The sequence below is a fragment of the Halictus rubicundus genome, unplaced genomic scaffold, assembly GCF_050948215.1.
Source record: "Halictus rubicundus isolate RS-2024b unplaced genomic scaffold, iyHalRubi1_principal scaffold0035, whole genome shotgun sequence".
Lineage (NCBI taxonomy): Eukaryota > Metazoa > Arthropoda > Insecta > Hymenoptera > Halictidae > Halictus > Halictus rubicundus.
Window position 1 is genome coordinate 675,450 of NW_027488576.1, and position 18,250 is coordinate 693,699.

The window sequence follows — 18,250 nt, forward strand, 5'->3', positions numbered from 1 at the left end:
AGTAATAAATAAATAAATGAACCAATCCTAGCTTTACACACGGTCTCTGCAGTCATTTGTTTTGTCGTTAACTTTCGTTTGTTTCAGATACTTCTGTTCGTAACTTCATACATGTTCATTTGCTATTCAATTCTCTTATAGTGGTTTGTATCATTTATATTGTGCTACTTTCACTGTTACGTGCTGTTTTAAAAATGGAAAAACTTCCCGGAAAATCCGTCGGTAGCTTTATTTACGTATATAATAATTATACGTATAATAAAGACAATCGCACAAAAAATATTTTTCGCTGTAATACACGCCGTACTACGGGGTGTCGCGGGGCAATAATGGACGTCGGTGATGGTTGTATTAAATTGTTACACGATCACAATCATTCGAAACTTTTGCATAGGATCGATCAAGAGAAAATGAAGCACGAAATGCTTCAGCTTTGTCGAGAAACGGCGTTTCCATTAAAGCAAATATTCGACGATGTTTGTAGAAAGTATGTTTTCAAACATTTTTTTATTCAAAATTTTATTGAGATGGACATAAATTTGTTTATAATTGCAGGTACCCAGATGCTGGAGCACATTGCTCTTTTCGAAAATTAAGACCAACATTACAAAGGGAAAGAGCATATTGTCGGCCACGAATACCAGAGACGTTTATACTCTTAAATGAAATGATTCAAAATTATCAACCTCTGGAATACTTAAATGTATACTATGCAGTGTCAGAAAAAGGGGAAAACGCAATAATTTTGTCATCTGACATTTTAGTTGAAGCATTGAGTAAATCTACAGAATTGTACGTAGATGGAACTTTTGCAGTAAGTATAGTAATACCGTTATAAATCTGCTATAACATCCTCCTTTTATACTTTAACATTAGATATAACATTTATTATAATAGTTATATTGTATGTTTGACTGAAACATTTTTACATTTGTTATCTTTAAGTTTAAAAATTCCACATTATATTCTTGAATCTATAATGCTGACATTTATTCTGTGCATTGTTCCTGATTGGTCAGTTTTTCATTAATAACTAATACCTAAAGACGTACTGAACATTTTGGTACATGAATGGTAAAGTTGTTCAGAATCATATCTTAGTTAGTAATCAATTTTTGAAATCAAGTCCAATAATTTCATCTGAAAACTATATATGTCGTAAGTCCAAAATGTGTATATGTCATAGTATGTTATGTAATATTTGTTTTCTTAGGTCTTACCGAAGAAACCCCACATAGTACAGCTGTACACAGTTCACATACGCTACATGGATAATGTAAAACATAATTTGCATTAGTTTTATATATTAAAATGAGTTCAATATTATGAGATGATTTTTTTTAGGGTATTGCGACTCTACTTATTCTATGCGAAAAACGAACAGCTACTTTATATACTGCCATATGGGAAAAAATAATTAATATAATACCCAATTTACCAAACACTATAAAGTTTATAATGAGCGATTATGAAACAGCAGCTGTTAAAACCTTAAGCAAGTTATTTCCCAGTGCAGATATGCATGGCTGCTGGTTCCATTATTGTCAGGTTTGTAATGCTATTTATAATACATTTACTTGTATTAACACAATTCTAGTTTTCTGTTTATATATTGTAGGCTGTTCTTCGAAAGTGGCGTAAGCTTGGATTAAATAGTGCTCCTCATACTGTTGTACATATGGCAATGTCTTTGCCTTTAATACCTGCTATAAAATTTGAACAAGGTTTGTCAATTATTCAAAAGGAAGCAGATATTGCATCCAGCAAGTTTCCGGGTATTCTTTTGTTTATGACCTATATGAGACATACTTGGTTAAACATAGCATCGCAAGTCAGCGTGCACAATTGTCCAGTACGTACGAATAATATTGCAGAATCATTTCACAACATTGCATGTCAAAAACTGGGGAAACAAAATATTAATATTTGGGCATTTTTAGGTACAGTATTTTTTACTTTTATTGTTTATTATACACATAAAATTAATTTTTGATAAGTGGCATGAATTTATTTATAATTTAGTGACTATACTTAATTTATTCTTTATGTTATTCTACATATACAGAGGTTTATATATAATTAAATGTTATTACATTTTTAGAAAAAGTAAAAGATCTGCTTATTGACCAAGAGCTTGACTTGAGTCGATTGCAAAATGGTATAGCATCTCGAAGACGTCGTACAAATGCTAATATTAATCATAGAAAAGAAATAACAAGTGCTCAAGAAGAATATAATGCTGGAAGGTATGTGTCTTTTTCTCTAGTTCCAACTGTTTACTATTTGTTACTAACATGTTTACTATTTGTCCATATACATATATGTATGTGTATTTTACATTTGAATGTATATGATTTTTAGATTATCTTTAGAAGAATTTTTAAATATGTTTACTCATAATGAAAAAACTTTTCAAATTAATAAAGTTATCACATTGGCAAGTATGTAGCTTATATATCTTATGTCTTCGCATAGAAGATATTCCATACAATTAACATGTTTTTCTTGTACAGATGAAGATAGTAATGATGAGATTGAAGATATCAATTATTTTGATATAAGTTATGGACCGGTGGAGAAAGGTAAATAAATTTGCTTTATTATATAGTACGTACAACCTGCAATATAAATACGACATATTATTCAAAATAATATATATTATTAGCAGAACGAGTGCATAAAAAAGACAGAAGAACGTTACCAAATACGGTTTTGACATCATCGGGTTCTCTGAAAACAAAAGACACAAAAGTTACAGGTAATTTCATATGTTTTTTTGTTAGCATAAAAGAATTAATTTATTTTTCACTTGTTGCGTTTTTATGAACTCAATGCTATTTCCTGATATAAAATAATTTATAAAGTTTAATATTTGTAGAAAATTATCTCAACGAACCCCAGCAATGTATTTTACACAGCAGCATAGTAAATATACAAAGTGCACAAAATCTCCATGACAAATTTGACAGCAATCATATTGACGGTAATTTATTTGACTTTACATATCTGTATCCTATATAGAGCCAAAGTGTACTATAACCAGGTAGAACCTATAAGGGGGTAGTATACCTTCAGATTTTTACTAGAAAGGAACTGGAATCTTATGAGATTTTAGGTCGAAACATGAGTCTGCGCCATGTCGTTGTTTGAGCTTATAAGATCATATTTTGAGCTGGGTGAGGGCTCATTCTATAGAGGAAGGTTAAATACCGCGCTCATCATATTATATTATTTTTTGATATAGTACATGCAAATTGTGTTCTTTAAAATGTCACAAATAAATAGTACATACCATTTTAAAAAAGTGCATCCACAATTGCTAAATGTATAATTGGATGGAAAAAGTCTATGAGAAATTAGACTTTCCCACACTATTTAATTTTCTTTTCTATAAAATGTGGCACTAACGATTCTCAATATATAATTCATCCCAATTGAGTGGGACGTCCTGTATACTATATATTAACAATCCAATTTATATTTTTCTAGATGATGACATTTATGAAATTCTTGAAGATAGATTTTGGTATGATAAAACGGAAAATCAAGTCAGTAATGATAATAATAATCGAAAAGAAGATATTAGAGAACATAAAGAAGGGTATTGCATAATCTGCTTTGTTAAGAAAGCAACACAAGTTTGCGTTCCATGTGGTCATCTTGCATGCTGCATGATATGCATCATGCGACTAGAGTGTAATAGATGTCCCACATGTAATGATAATTTTAATACACATGTGACACTGCGCCTTCCATGATACATATATATATATAACTTATCGTTGCTGAGATGTTTGACTGTTTTCATGAAGCCTTATAATGACGCTTTTCATGAGCCTTTATGCCACATTTGACGTAGTGAGCATATCCTCTAATACGTCCCAGAATGAATCTAAGGGAATGAACACAGTCAAGTATCTCAGCAACGGTAAGTTTTTAGACAAATATACTTCAGTATTTTTATACTCAGGATACGCCAGAAGGATCGAGATTTAGTTAACGTCGAGTTAACAGTCGATTTAGTTAATAGTCTTTATCTAATCTTTATTCAACATCAGTGTACATTTGTTTCTGACTATCATTTTCCAGTGAAATACAGTTATTTATTAGTAGATCCATACGTTCTAGTTTCAACATTTATACAGTCCACTCCACTTACTTTCAAATTCAACCGTTTCTCATTCATCCAGTTCTTCCAATTTCCATTCACTCTCTCTTTTAGCGATCCTAAAATGTAACAATGGTTTTTTGCAATTATCTCGGAAACTAAGTCCGAGCGATGGGCAGATGTGTAAAAAGTTGTTCAGCCCGACACATAAAAAAGATCTGCTACACTTTAATTTCGAAGTTTTTCTAAAATTATACGCGGCTGACGAAGGTCGATGTTCTTGTTGACTAGTTCTTTTACTGTAAAAGAATTTTTTCTTTTGATTGAATAAGAATTAAATATTTCTAACAATATACTATTAAAAAATTCAAGGAACACTGAATTGTGGCCTACTTTTCATTTCAAATGTGATACGACGATGAAAAAATAGGATATACTTCTATTTGCAAAGTTATCTCAAAACAAGTAATTCTTCACATTTTGTAAGCTCCATACGACAGAAAAGGGTAATTTTAATTATTCTAAAAAAATCAAAAATTAGAAAATCTACATATTAGTATTTGCAACATATACATATATGCTATTGGAAGACAAATCGGTGTCTCAAAGCTATGTCTAATATTATGTGAGAGAGAAAGGCATTGTTTACAATTAGTGTTGAGATAAAATCAATAAAGTAAATGTTCTCATCGATATTTAGTATTCCTTCAATTTTCTCATATTGTATGTCCAGATGGTTTAATTTAAATTGTACCTTTATCTTGTATTACTTTTTTCGTACGTTTTTTCCTCACTTGGACTTGTATTTTTCGAACTGTTCTTAAATTTATTGAATTAGTAGCACATTCAGAACATATTTCTGGAGAACCTGCAGAAACAAACACAAACAATTTGACCATGTATGTTTGTATCCCTTTAATGTACTTACTAACGGTAAATATAGACAAAGAGGGACCCAGCTCCAATGACCTTCACCTTCTCATATGTTGTCAAGGTCATAGTCCGAACTTATCCCGCGCACTTACTGCGCGTTGGTAATTAGGTTAGTAAAACAAATACTCACAATAATTGTAGAGATTGTAATTAGGGAAAGGACATAGGGAATAATTGACATTTAATGTCGTTTCTCTTTTTACAGGTAAGCTTTGTAAATAGTTGTAAATAAGAACATGAAAAATAAAATTTAAAAAATCTCTTTTTACAGGAGAAACTCAATTCTGTTATTATTCCTGTCTTTACCTAATCACCCGGAGAATTCATTAGCATTATATGTATAGGAAGGAGTTGTTCAAAATGTTGACCTTAACAACATATTTCAAGGGCAACGCAATCGGAACTAGGTCACCATTTGTCTATATGTATTTACAATACCTTGTGCTAATCTACATTGGGTTTTATTGGCGATTTCATTTCACGATCCTTGGCTTTCCTCAACTACAGTTGCACCCACTGAATTGTTAACGCAGTCAAGATAAGTGTCTGGAAAGTCTTTAAAAAATTATTATTGGAGATACATTTACCAGTAATTATGAAAGTGGGAGAGTCCCCATTTATTCATATTTATCGTACCATGTGTTAACCTACATTGCGTTTTATTGGCGATTTCATTTCGCGATTCTTGGCCTTCCTCAACTACAGTTGCAACCACTGAATTGTTAGCACAGTCAAAATAAGTGTCTGGAAAGTCTTTAAAAAATTATTATTGGAGATACATTTACCAGTAATTATGAAAGTGGGAGAGTCCCCATTTATTCATATTTATCGTACCATGTATTAACCTACATTGCGTTTTATTGGCGATTTCATTTCGCGATTCTTGGCCTTCCTCAACTACAGTTGCAACCACTGAATTGTTAGCACAGTCAAAATAAGTGTCTGGAAAGTCTTTAAAAAATTATTATTGGAGATACATTTACCAGTAATTATGAAAGTGGTGTAATAAAAAAATTGTTTTCAATAATTTTATTAATAATATTGAAATATAGAGAGAAATATTGAAAAATAAGAAACACACTTAATTTTTGTATATTTTGACTTGCACCTTTTTCATAATTTAACTTTCTACATTAATAATAATTGCAATACTTTACCTTCATTCCCGTACATTATTATCTTGTTGCCCTTATAAAAAGATAATAAGTATTCCTTTAAAGTTAACCTATTTAAACACCAGGCTACGTATAAACATCTTTTATAAGGAAACATTCTTACAATATAAATGGGCAATTCCACTCCAAGTGGAAACAAAATTCCATTACTTGTTCGTCGATACAGTTTAACCTTTTTTAGTTATGAAAGTCGAAATTTGATGAATACTATTTTTAAAATATTATAACTGAAAAAATGTTAGAAATACCAACATTAAGTGTGTGAAGTTATAAAGTTTAACCAAGAGAATGTAACATACGGCTATGTCCTTTTTAATTATTATAAACAATATTTTTGTTTTTCAAAATTTGAAATAACCTTGAGGAGCAGAATTTTAACAGGATTCTTCTGAATAGTCTTCACATTTCCAGCTGGTAGATTAATGATTGTCAAAAGTACCAAATTTCAACTTTACGCATGACTTGACTGTGAGTCAAACCAACACACTTTTCTATGGGCTATATACTAAACTCTAAGTCATATGCAACGTTGAACTGTAGTAACTTTGACAATTATTAATGCTCTTGCCTGAAACTTGCACAACATTAAGAAGACCGTTTGATGCTGCAGGCTCATATTTTCTTAAGAAGTACATATATATTCAACTTCTGACCCTTATAACTCGAAAAGGTAAAACAATGCCGAGGAACGACTAGCGAGATATTACAAAATTTCATAAAAATCCACAGACACGTTCGATGTAATTTAGAGTGGAACTGCCCAAAGAAATATTTTGTAATATCATTAAAGCTAAAAGTGATAAATACAATTATGAACACAATTATAATAAATGCAGTTTAAGAAATTTATGTGTTACAAACCTTCCATTAGCGAGCTGCTTCTGTAATGTTTCAATTTTATTGTTCCTTAGTATAGTTTTGTTATTGCTTTTACAACGTACCGATTGTCCTGTACTTAATCTTTTGACCTTAATTTCTTCGTCCATTAGTAGCTGTTCCAAATGTTCTGTAAAGTTAAGAACTAATTTATCTTTAATAACAGATCATTTTCTTATTCTGTAATACAGAAGGAGAAGAGGAGAAAATACGTAATAGTATACAAATATTTTATATAAACAAAATACAATTACCCAAAAATTTCCATACGTTCTTTTTCCCTTTTCCTAACTTTGACGAAACAATATTATTATAGGATTCTGATATATTGTTTGTTCTTATTGGACAATCGTGTACTGAAACTTTTTTCATTTTTGGTAGCCACGTAGTTTGTAAATACTTAATAAAAGTTTCTATTGCTGGATATTCAGGAATTATTGAAGCAGATTCATTACGAATTTCAGAGAATCCTTTTTCAAAAAGGTCTTCAGGAGTCAAGGCTAAAGTCATTGCCATGGACAATACTTTGGTTGGCGCATCTGCAAGACCTAAATAGCGCCATTTTCGTAATAAAGCCTTTATCACGAAAAATTGAATTAAGATTATATCTTCTATGAGAGGTATATACAGGGTGGTCCACCTAAGTAAGGCCACCTAAATATCTCCTCTAATTGTGGGGTTACAAAAAATATTTTGTATGCTATTTGAATGGTTTTAAAAAACCATTCTATTGCAAAAAAATTTTTTTCTAGGGTAATTTTTTTCGGAGTTTACAAGGTTATCGATGTTTTTTTGCGTATAATTGTATAATTTTTTTTATTGCATCGTGTAGCTGATGTAAAAATACGTTCAGTTATGTACATTACATGACCTTGAAATGACCTTTGAGTTCAAAAATTAAACGGAAACGATAAATTGTCTATCGAAACTTTAGAGACGAAGACGTCGTTCGGGAATCTGTAAATACAACAGAGTGTAAATACAAATGTTTACTATGCGATTTGAAAACCCCACTGACAAAAATTCAGGCGATTTTCAAATCACATAGTAAACATTTGTATTTACACTCTGTTGTATTTACAGATTCCCGAACGACGTCTTCGTCTCTAAAGTTTCGATAGACAATTTATCGTTTCCGTTTAATTTTTGAACTCAAAGGTCATTTCAAGGTCATGTAATGTACATAACTGAACGTATTTTTACATCAGCTACACGATGCAATAAAAAAAATTATACAATTATACGCAAAAAACATCGATAACCTAGTAAACTCCGAAAAAAATTACCCTAGAAAAAAATTTTTTTGCAATAGAATGGTTTTTTAAAACCATTCAAATAGCATACAAAATATTTTTTGTAACCCCACAATTAGAGGAGATATTTAGGTGGCCTTACTTAGGTGGACCACCCTGTATATTTTCTAGAATATTATTATACAGGGAGGTCCGTTTAAATAAGAAGACCTAAATATCTCTTCAGGTTATTGCGATGCAAAAAATATTTGTTACGTAATGTGCATATCATCAATGGACCAAATATCTGGCATGAATATTTTTTTCGAAGTTATCAAGGTCATCGATGTTTTTTGATATAAAACTACATTTTTATTTTATTGCATCGGGTAACTGATCGAAAAATACATTCAGATATGTATAATAACATGGCCTTGATCTTCGAAAATTAAAGTTTTACCTTCAGATCAAGCTCAAGGTCATGTTATTATACATATCTGAATGTATTTTTCGATCAGTTACTCGATGCAATAAAATAAAAATGTAGTTATGTATCAAAAAACATGGACGACCTTGATAACTCCGAAAATATGACCTTAGGAAAAAAATATTCTTGCCAGATATTTGGTCTATTGATGATATACACATTACGCAACAAATATTTTCGCATCACAATAGCCGAAAGAGATGGTCCGCGCAAAGGAACGCCAATTTTCGAGGATCAAGGTCATGTCATTATACATATCTGAATGTATTTTTCCATCAGTTACTAGATGCAATAAAATAAAAATGTAGTTATGTATCAAAAAACATCGATGACCTTGACAACTCCGAAAAAACTGACCCTCGGAGAAAAATATTCGTGCCAAATATTTGATCCATTGACTCCATGCACATTACGTAACAAATATTTTTTGCATCGCAATAACCTGAAGAGACATTTAGGTCTTCTTATTTAAACGGACCTCCCTGTATACAAACCTGGTTATAATGAAACCAGCAGCCTTTTACACAGCTTAATGGAAATTGTTGCTGCAATGTGTTCATTGCTGCAATTTCATAATCTGTCATTGTCATTCTTAAATTCTTATTAAGCATAGGAGATAATTCATTAATTTTGCTCCACAGTGTTGTATACATAGTCTTTGTTAATGTCTCACACAGTACGAAAACAGTAGCAACTCCCTTTTAAAATAAAGCTTTCATAAGTATAAATTGGAATATTGGACAAACATGTATACATATCTCTATACTAGTTGTACAAATGTAATCACTGCACAAGTGCATTAAAATAATATATTTACATAAATTGTTGTACTCACAGTATCCATATACTGAATGTGGATAATATATAACTGTGCTATAGGTGGCCGAGTAGGTAAAACCTTAAAAAATAAAATAACTATGTATATCATGATATAAATATAAATTATTCATACAATATATGTTCCATAGAAAAATACTTTGGACAAGTGTATAGTCTCCTGGAAACAACATTCTGATAAGTACATTTTGTTACGTATCAACGCATAGAGGACATGTGATCGTCAATTTCATTCTTTTAAATGGAATCACATATTTCTTGTTGCATTATTTGATGCAGTTCGCCATTTTTTAGAAAAAAGGTACTAAATCGTTTATATTAAATAACAATGGGTTTAACCGATATTTATTTTATGTAGGTCTCGAATGAAAATGGAAAATTAATCACAATTTTACTTAAAATGGTTTAGTATTTTTGCATAAAAGGCAACAAGCTTCGTGGATTGGTTCATTAAACTACATAGCAGTCCGTTTAAAAAATGTATGTCACTTTAATATAAGCTCCACACATTCATCAATAAAGAAACCGAGTAATATACCAGATTGCAGCTTCTTGGAATCACTCCCTTCTTGTCTAAATTACTTTTTTTTATACAAAAGCATATAGTATATGTGTATGGTGCATTTATATGAGAAGCATTGGTTTTTCAATATTGTAAAACGTTTGATGTAGTAGAGAAAAATTCAACAAAGACATGTTTATAGAAAAATGCATTATCAACATTTCTCATAAAAGCGAATTGAGCAGAGAGCAATAAATTAATTGTAATTAACTGTAATTTATAATCTAAAATATATCAAAATTATGTTTTACAATGTACTAATAAAACAACATATTGACAATAAATGTTAATTTTGCTCCTACTGCTTCGAACACTATCTATTTTTACATACTTCATAAAATTAAATCACATATACCAATCTGTATGTTACTTACAGAGAAAATACCATCAGCATAAATACATTGAGAGGTATTAAGGGTCTGCAACAGCAATTCAGTGGAAAATAAAATTGCTACTCTACCATCTCCATCGCTTATCATTATTTTATAAATATTTTCCATAAAAGAAGAGGTTCTTAAATATTCGTATAAAGCAGCTAAACAAGGTGGAATGGGAGGGCAACTTTTCTGTCTCTCACGAAGAAGTGTGGCTTTCACACTATTATATGAAAGCACAGACGCAGCGTCAGGATATCTTTCATAAAAGAAAATAAATTACTTAATCCACAATTTATTTACACATACATAATTTAAAGACTACATTTTACAGTGCACACTTTTTAATAAATACTAGAAACTAATACTTACTTTCTACAAACATCGTCGAATATTTGCTTTAATGGAAACGCCGTTTCTCGACAAAGCTGAAGCATTTCGTGCTTCATTTTCTCTTGATCGATCCTATGCAAAAGTTTCGAATGATTGTGATCGTGTAACAATTTAATACAACCATCACCGACGTCCATTATTGCCCCGCGACACCCCGTAGTACGGCGTGTATTACAGCGAAAAATATTTTTTGTGCGATTGTCTTTATTATACGTATAATTATTATATACGTAAATAAAGCTACCGACGGATTTTCCGGGAAGTTTTTCCATTTTTAAAACAGCACGTAACAGTGAAAGTAGCACAATATAAATGATACAAACCACTATAAGAGAATTGAATAGCAAATGAACATGTATGAAGTTACGAACAGAAGTATCTGAAACAAACGAAAGTTAACGACAAAACAAATGACTGCAGAGACCGTGTGTAAAGCTAGGATTGGTTCATTTATTTATTTATTACTTACTTCACTCATATATATTTTTTTATTCCGAAGTCTTTCACATGCACGAAAATAGAACATTTTCATCTAAATAATATACACCTAATTCTGTTTTTACACGATAGATATGTTCCCGAAGAATACGTATAAAAAAATGTACACGAATTTTCTTCGGGAACGTATCTATCGTGTAAAAACAGAATTAGGTATATACAATTTTGCACTAATAAAGAGTAAATGATAGTAAAGATCTATTACACGACAATTGGGCATTTACGTTCTATATTCCAAACATAAGTGAGCATATAATAACAGAAAAACGAATAAGACTTGTACATTCTGTATGTATCTTTCATGTTTTCACAGATGCAGCATACTATCAGATTTGAATACAATTAAAATCCACAATATATAAATACATATAACAAATACATATAACAAATACACATATAAATACATATAAAAAGTTTTATAGAAAAATTAGTCAGTAATCAGATCAGAATAAAATATAAATTGAAAAAACTAGTGAAAAATTTTCTATCTAGTAGAAAATTGAGATCGCTATATATGAATATATGTATTTTTTTTTAAATACTGGAGTTGTTAAGTTCAATAAGTATTAGCTCAGAAGCTATGAATTTTGTTTGAAATGCCTATATACTCAAAATAGTGTGCCGTGTAGTGAAACTATAACATAATGGTGTCACAAAAGCTAGGATAAGTTGCATTTAACAACACACTTTAAAATGACATGCAACATACAGTATTCTAGAACGAGGATATATTATAGATACATTGATGGAAAATATAATGATGAAAATTTTTTTCTCAATACACAGAGGCAGAGAATTTTATTTTCAGTATCTCAATAACAGGTTCTCAAATCCTTGGTAGTCCTCAGAGAATTTTATTTGACACAGATTGCGCCTGTAAAATATAATTAAAGAAATCACAAAGTATCATGTTCATTGCATTTGAACTAACTATTTACAGATAGAATTTACTTATCTCAAATATTTTAGTCAGATTTTAGCATCCAATTGGTATATATTCGGACTCCACCATAAATGTACAGAGTATACCGCTTGAAATTAGATTGATATTCTTAAATGCCTCCAAAATTACGCATATGTATATATTCATTACACCATGAAGCATTCTGTACGAATGTCGAATCTTTTCAAAAGCGGCTCTTAGACCAAATATTATTACCATTTTGTACTTAAACAATGCAAGTTAAAAGTTCAAGAAACCATAGCTTTAGAAAATAAAATTATGTAACGACGTGTGATACTATTACACTGTGACAGGAGATGTTATGCCATATTACTTATTAACTGATAGATCCGTATAGGTAAGTATAAATAATAAACTTACGAGAGCAAAAATGATAAGTATTGATAAAAATGTATTCACAAAATGCTTAACAGCAATACAGAGTACGCTAATAAATGAAATAGCGTTAGAGATAGATATATAAAATAGATATACGGATTGGCGAATCAGGAGGATGTGTAATCACTAATAAATTAAAAATTAATATCACCATGTTTTATTCTTGATTTTGGTCTCGTACTGTCTTGAAGAATCGCCCATTAAATTGTCTCCAACATGTTGCCGATATATATGTATGTCTTGGACTAGATCCGACCACCGCTTTTCTCGTAAACAGTAAGTATTCCACAAAAGTGGCGGAAGAAATACTGCAGCATATCTTAGTGGCAACATAATGACCTAAAACAATTTTTCAAGAATTAATACATGTAACTACTATTTTATGTACATAAGTAAAGTTCAATATAAAAATATAATTATTGTAACATATATAACAAATACACTGGACTAGCTCTGAAAAAAAGATAAGTAAAATGTAAAGAAATACCTGAAACATGAAAGCATCTTTTACTATTAATGTTGTAAATAACATTAAATGACTTAAGGATTTCTGAAATAAATTAGGTAATACACCTTGTACTTACAAGTTTATTAATATCAATGGTTCTATCGTGATAGGTAGCCTCAAGAATCACTGTGTTTAAATCAAGAACACATAAAATATATTACAATTTAAAAATTCAATATTTTTTTGCTTATGCTTTTTCAAAGAGTTGTCGTTACATTTTAAATAAAAGACATAATTAAGGATCATTTGTCATATAAAAAAATTATTATTATTTCACTAACGTATATACACATTTGGTCAAATTATCACACCTTGTTAGAATGCTTAATCCCTTGCGGGCCACACAGTTCCATCTCATATAGTTTTAGAACTTGCTATAATATCATACAATTTAGCTTTAATCCAGATAAAATAAGTATATTAGCAATATATTTAGAACAGTGAAAACTAGAATTGCTTTCATATAATATTTAATTATGGGATTTATGTAATATGTAATTATGGTATTTATATAATATGTAATTATGGTATTATTCATGAATGGAATATGAATATGTAAAATACGCGAGCAGTTGTGCAAAAATAACATTTCTAGACTAAGTCGACGTAAATAGGACCGCAACAGGTCAATATACGCATTTTTAAGAGCAACTTAATATTCATGTACGTAATCTTGTTTGCCAATCACTATATCATCAGTAAAAAGAAAATAAAATAAGCCACATAGTATCTGGTTTATTCCATCCGTACCTTTTTGATAGATAGAAATACTTACCTTACTTAATCTGATCAAATTCTAGCTCCCAAATTATGTATTCACAATCCTTTTGAATCTGCTGCAACATAAATATTTTTTCAACTATTTACAGCTTCTTCATGTTCTTCACTATTTACATGCGTATATTACGATCATTTAACAAATATAGTACTTAACATAACACTTGTGACACAGATTGTACACAAAATAAATTACTTAAAACCGTAGCATTTTCTCACATTTTTATCAACTATTCATAATTTAAGCACATCTTACACAGTCACCTATAAAATTAAAATCACTGACAAATTTTGATACTTTAGACAGAGAGGAATGAGAGTGCTCACGCCCGGGGTTTCGGCGTTCCCACTTTCGTGACATCGCCGCTTTAGCATGGCACAGAACCGGTCAGTCTTTCCTGGAACAGAACCGGTCAGTCTTTTAGCATGGCACAGAACCGGTCAGTCTTTTAGCATAAAACTGAACGCACATTATTTTTTTAACCAGGATTAGAACGTACAGCTTAATTGTTTTATATGAAATATGTAACTAACATGTAAATCTTGTGTACAAAATCTCTAATATTAATTGTAATGATACGTATTTTATTTTTTTTTCCAAGTTTGTAGTTGCAAACTTTAGTTGTAAAAAATGGAAAATCCGGAAAAATTCGAACAAATAAAGATCTCATATCGAAGTTTAAAAGCGACCAACCTGAATATTAATTTAATAATGAGCTATTGTCATCAACACTATCTTAAATTTTTTCATATATTTAGCTACTGTTATTATTAATTTAAAAAATTTTTCTTTCATGAATAAATATTTTTCCACCTCAGCACCATAAGATTTTTACTAGATGACTTTAAAAACACATTAGAACTATTTTTAAATAATTTTACTCGAAAACATTCTAGTTTACTCTTTATTTCACCGTTCTACTAATTTTTTATGGGCTGCATTGCAGCTCTGTTTAACACTCCTTTACAACTCAATACCATGGTACCATCCATATTCAAGGAAGAACAATTTTTTGCGACGACCATTGAAAAAACAAAAGTGTTTCCTTCATTTCAGTCCTTTAGTGCGTTGGTGACGTAGCGCCCAGCACACCTACCTGTGTTCTGTGTCACATCTGGAGTTTTATGGTACGCTAACAATTGCTATTGACTCGCAAGCCAGACCGTACAAGCGAATGCATCCACAACTTCCAGAGACCTGCCTCCAAAACTAATTAAAGGAAGGCTAGACATGCAGTGTGTACTATACTCCTCAAAAGAGGCGGATTCCAGTCGCTCGTGTTATAAACCTCATTCGATACTTCATCGAAAGGGTGATCTTACATATTTCTGTAACAGTTCCAAGTGCATGCACTTTGTTCATGATACCCTCTTTGTAATTATTAAATTCAATTAAATATTAAGTAAATCTTTCACGGTGCTAACGGCCCTCGCAGAGATGGGCATTATTTGGGATAAAAAATTATTTAAATGAAAATTTGAATAAAAGATACTTTATCTTTATTCGTTATTCAAAGGTTCGAATTAAAAAAGTATCTTTATTCGACGAGTATCCGATAAATAATTTTATTCGTCGAGAATTTATCCGACGAATAAAGATAATTTTTTCTATTCGAAGCGGATTTATTCGAACTTCGAATAATTTTTTCATCTTTTATCTGTATCTTTTATTCGAAGGCTTCGAATAAATCTTGGAATAACTTTTGCCGAGCGCCGAGCTTCAAAGACCCAGCAACGACGGACGACATACAATGTAAGCGAATGGAGAATCGCGCACGTATGAAAGTTTAAACTTTTAGATTTTTCAATATATCCTCATGAAATTGTGACGAGCGAATGGAGGGGATTTTCCTGATGAAAATGAGGTCAAATTCGAGTGTAATCGAACAAGTTTCACTGATACCTAATTTTACGATAAAAAATACAATCTCATTAAAGACAGTCCAAATGATGTCGTGTTTGCACTCATTTCGATCGGAACAAGCTCTACAACTCATTCGTCTTAACAATATTGTTCTGATTAAAAACATACAAGCATAAATTGCCAGTAATGCTCGATTCCCCATCTGCTTACATTGTAGGCTGTTGGTCGGTCGCTGGTCTTTGAAGTTCCGAGCTCGCAGAGTCGCGAGATATCGGTGTGAAACAACTACCAATCCAATTGCAAAACTTCATTGTTTTTCATGATATTTTTATGGGACTTGCGCCAACTAATTCGTGGCATTCTTCTGATTAAAATGACACTAAACACGGTACAAATTGGACTGTATTTAGCATTTTTATCCGTAGATTTATTCGAAGGCTTCGATAATTTTTGCTATAACTTTTGCCAGCTCGACGAATAAACGGCGACGACGGCCGACGAGGACCGACGAGCGCCGAATGTCTAAGACCCAGCGACTGCCAAACGGCACACAATGTAAGCGGATGGAGAATCGTGCATTATTGGCAATTTATGCTTGTATGTTTTTAATCAGAACAATATTATTAAGACGAATGAGTTGTAGAGCTTGTTCCGATCAAAATGAGTGCAAACACGACATCATTTGGACTGTCTTTAATGAGATTGTAATTTTTATCGTACCATTACGTATCAGTGAAACTTGTTCGATTACACTCGAATTTGATCTCATTTTCATCAGGAAAATCCCCTCCATTCGCTCGTCACAATTTCATGAGGATATATTGAAAAATCTAAAAGTTTAAACTTTCATACGTGCGCGATTCTCCATTCGCTTACATTGTATGTCGTCCGTCCTTGCTGAGTCTTTGATGCTCGGCGCTCGGCAAAAGTTATTCGAAGATTTATTGGAAGCCTTCGAATAAAAGATATAGATAAAAGATGAAAAAATTATTCGAAGTTCGAATAAATCCGCTTCGAATAAAAAAAATTATCTTTATTCGTCGGATAAATTCTCGTCGAATAAAATTATTTATCGGATACTCGTCGAATAAAGATACTTTTTTAATTCGAACCTTTGAATAACGAATAAAGATAAAGTATCTTTTATTCGAATAGTTATTTAAATAATTTTTTATCTAAATAATGCCCAACTCTGGTCACAGGTGCCTTTTGGAAGGACAGCCCACCTGTTATCTAAACATTCTTTTAAAGTCCTTTTTTTACAGTCGCAGAGGAAGAAACGCTCTGTATTTTGGATTTCAAGTAATTGTAGACACTTGTATGATTCTGTTATATATACTACTTTGATAAAATTAGAAAATAAAAATTATGTGGCGTGTGTAATGTCGTACAAAGCAGTTTCAGATGAATGATAATGTGTTCAGGAACTGTTACAGAAATATGTAAGATCACCCTGTCGATGAAGTATCGAATGCGGTTTATGACACGAGCGACTGGAATCCACCTCTTTTGAGGAGTTTAGTACACACTGCATGTCTAGCCTTCCTTTAATTAGTTTTGGAGGCAGGTCTCTGGAAGTTGTGGATGCACTCGTTTGTATGGTCTGGCTTGCGACTCAATAGGGATTGTTAGCGTACCATAAAACTCCAGATGTGACACAGAACACAGGTAGGTGTGCTGGGCGCTACGTCACCAACGCACTAAAGGACTGAAATGAAGGAAACACTTTTATTTTTTCAATGATCGTCGCAAAAAATTGTTCTTCCTTGAATATGGATGGTACCATGGTATTGGGTTGTAAAGGGGTGTTAAACAGAGCTGCAATGCAGCCCATAAAAAATTAGTAGAACGGTGAAATAAAGAGTAAACTAGAATGTTTTCGAGTAAAATTATTTAAAAATAGTTCTAATGTGTTTTTAAAGTCATCTAGTAAAAATCTTATGGTGCTGAGGTGGAAAAAATATTTATTCATGAAAGAAATTTTTTTTTAATTAATAATAACAGTAGCTATATATATGAAAAAATTTAAGATAGTATTGATGACAATAGCTCATTATTAAATTAATATTCAGTTTGGTCGCTTTTAAACTTCGATGTGAGATCTGTATTTGTTCGAATTTTTCCGGATTTTCCATTTTTTACAACTAAAGTTTGCAAATACAAACTTGGAAAAAAAATAAAATACGTATCATTACAATTAATATTATTCTTAATTTATATTAATTAGAGATTTTGTACACAAGATTTACATGTTAGTTACATATTTCATGTACAACAATTAAGC

At 31.3% G+C, this 18,250-nt stretch overlaps 1 protein-coding gene across 1 annotated transcript; it reads left to right on the forward strand.

Annotated features, from left to right (window-relative positions):
* Positions 1 to 650: 650 nt before the first annotated feature.
* On the forward strand, positions 651 to 3,770 carry LOC143363346 (uncharacterized). Its single transcript, XM_076803946.1, has 10 exons — positions 651 to 814; positions 1,214 to 1,276; positions 1,345 to 1,548; positions 1,619 to 1,940; positions 2,102 to 2,246; positions 2,362 to 2,441; positions 2,514 to 2,582; positions 2,666 to 2,758; positions 2,879 to 2,983; positions 3,490 to 3,770. Exons 1-10 carry the CDS (start codon positions 668 to 670, stop codon positions 3,756 to 3,758), a joined length of 1,497 nt encoding a protein of 498 aa, XP_076660061.1. The 5' UTR covers positions 651 to 667; the 3' UTR covers positions 3,759 to 3,770.
* The last annotated feature ends 14,480 nt before the right edge of the window (positions 3,771 to 18,250 follow it).

Coding starts and splice junctions, on each gene's coding strand:
- LOC143363346 (XM_076803946.1), top strand. CDS start 668: ATGATTCAAAATTATCAACCTCTGGAATACTTAAATGTATACTATGCA. Junction 2,583..2,665: donor TTATGGACCGGTGGAGAAAG/GTAAATAAATTT, acceptor ATATATTATTAG/CAGAACGAGTGCATAAAAAA. Junction 2,759..2,878: donor AAAAGACACAAAAGTTACAG/GTAATTTCATAT, acceptor TAATATTTGTAG/AAAATTATCTCAACGAACCC.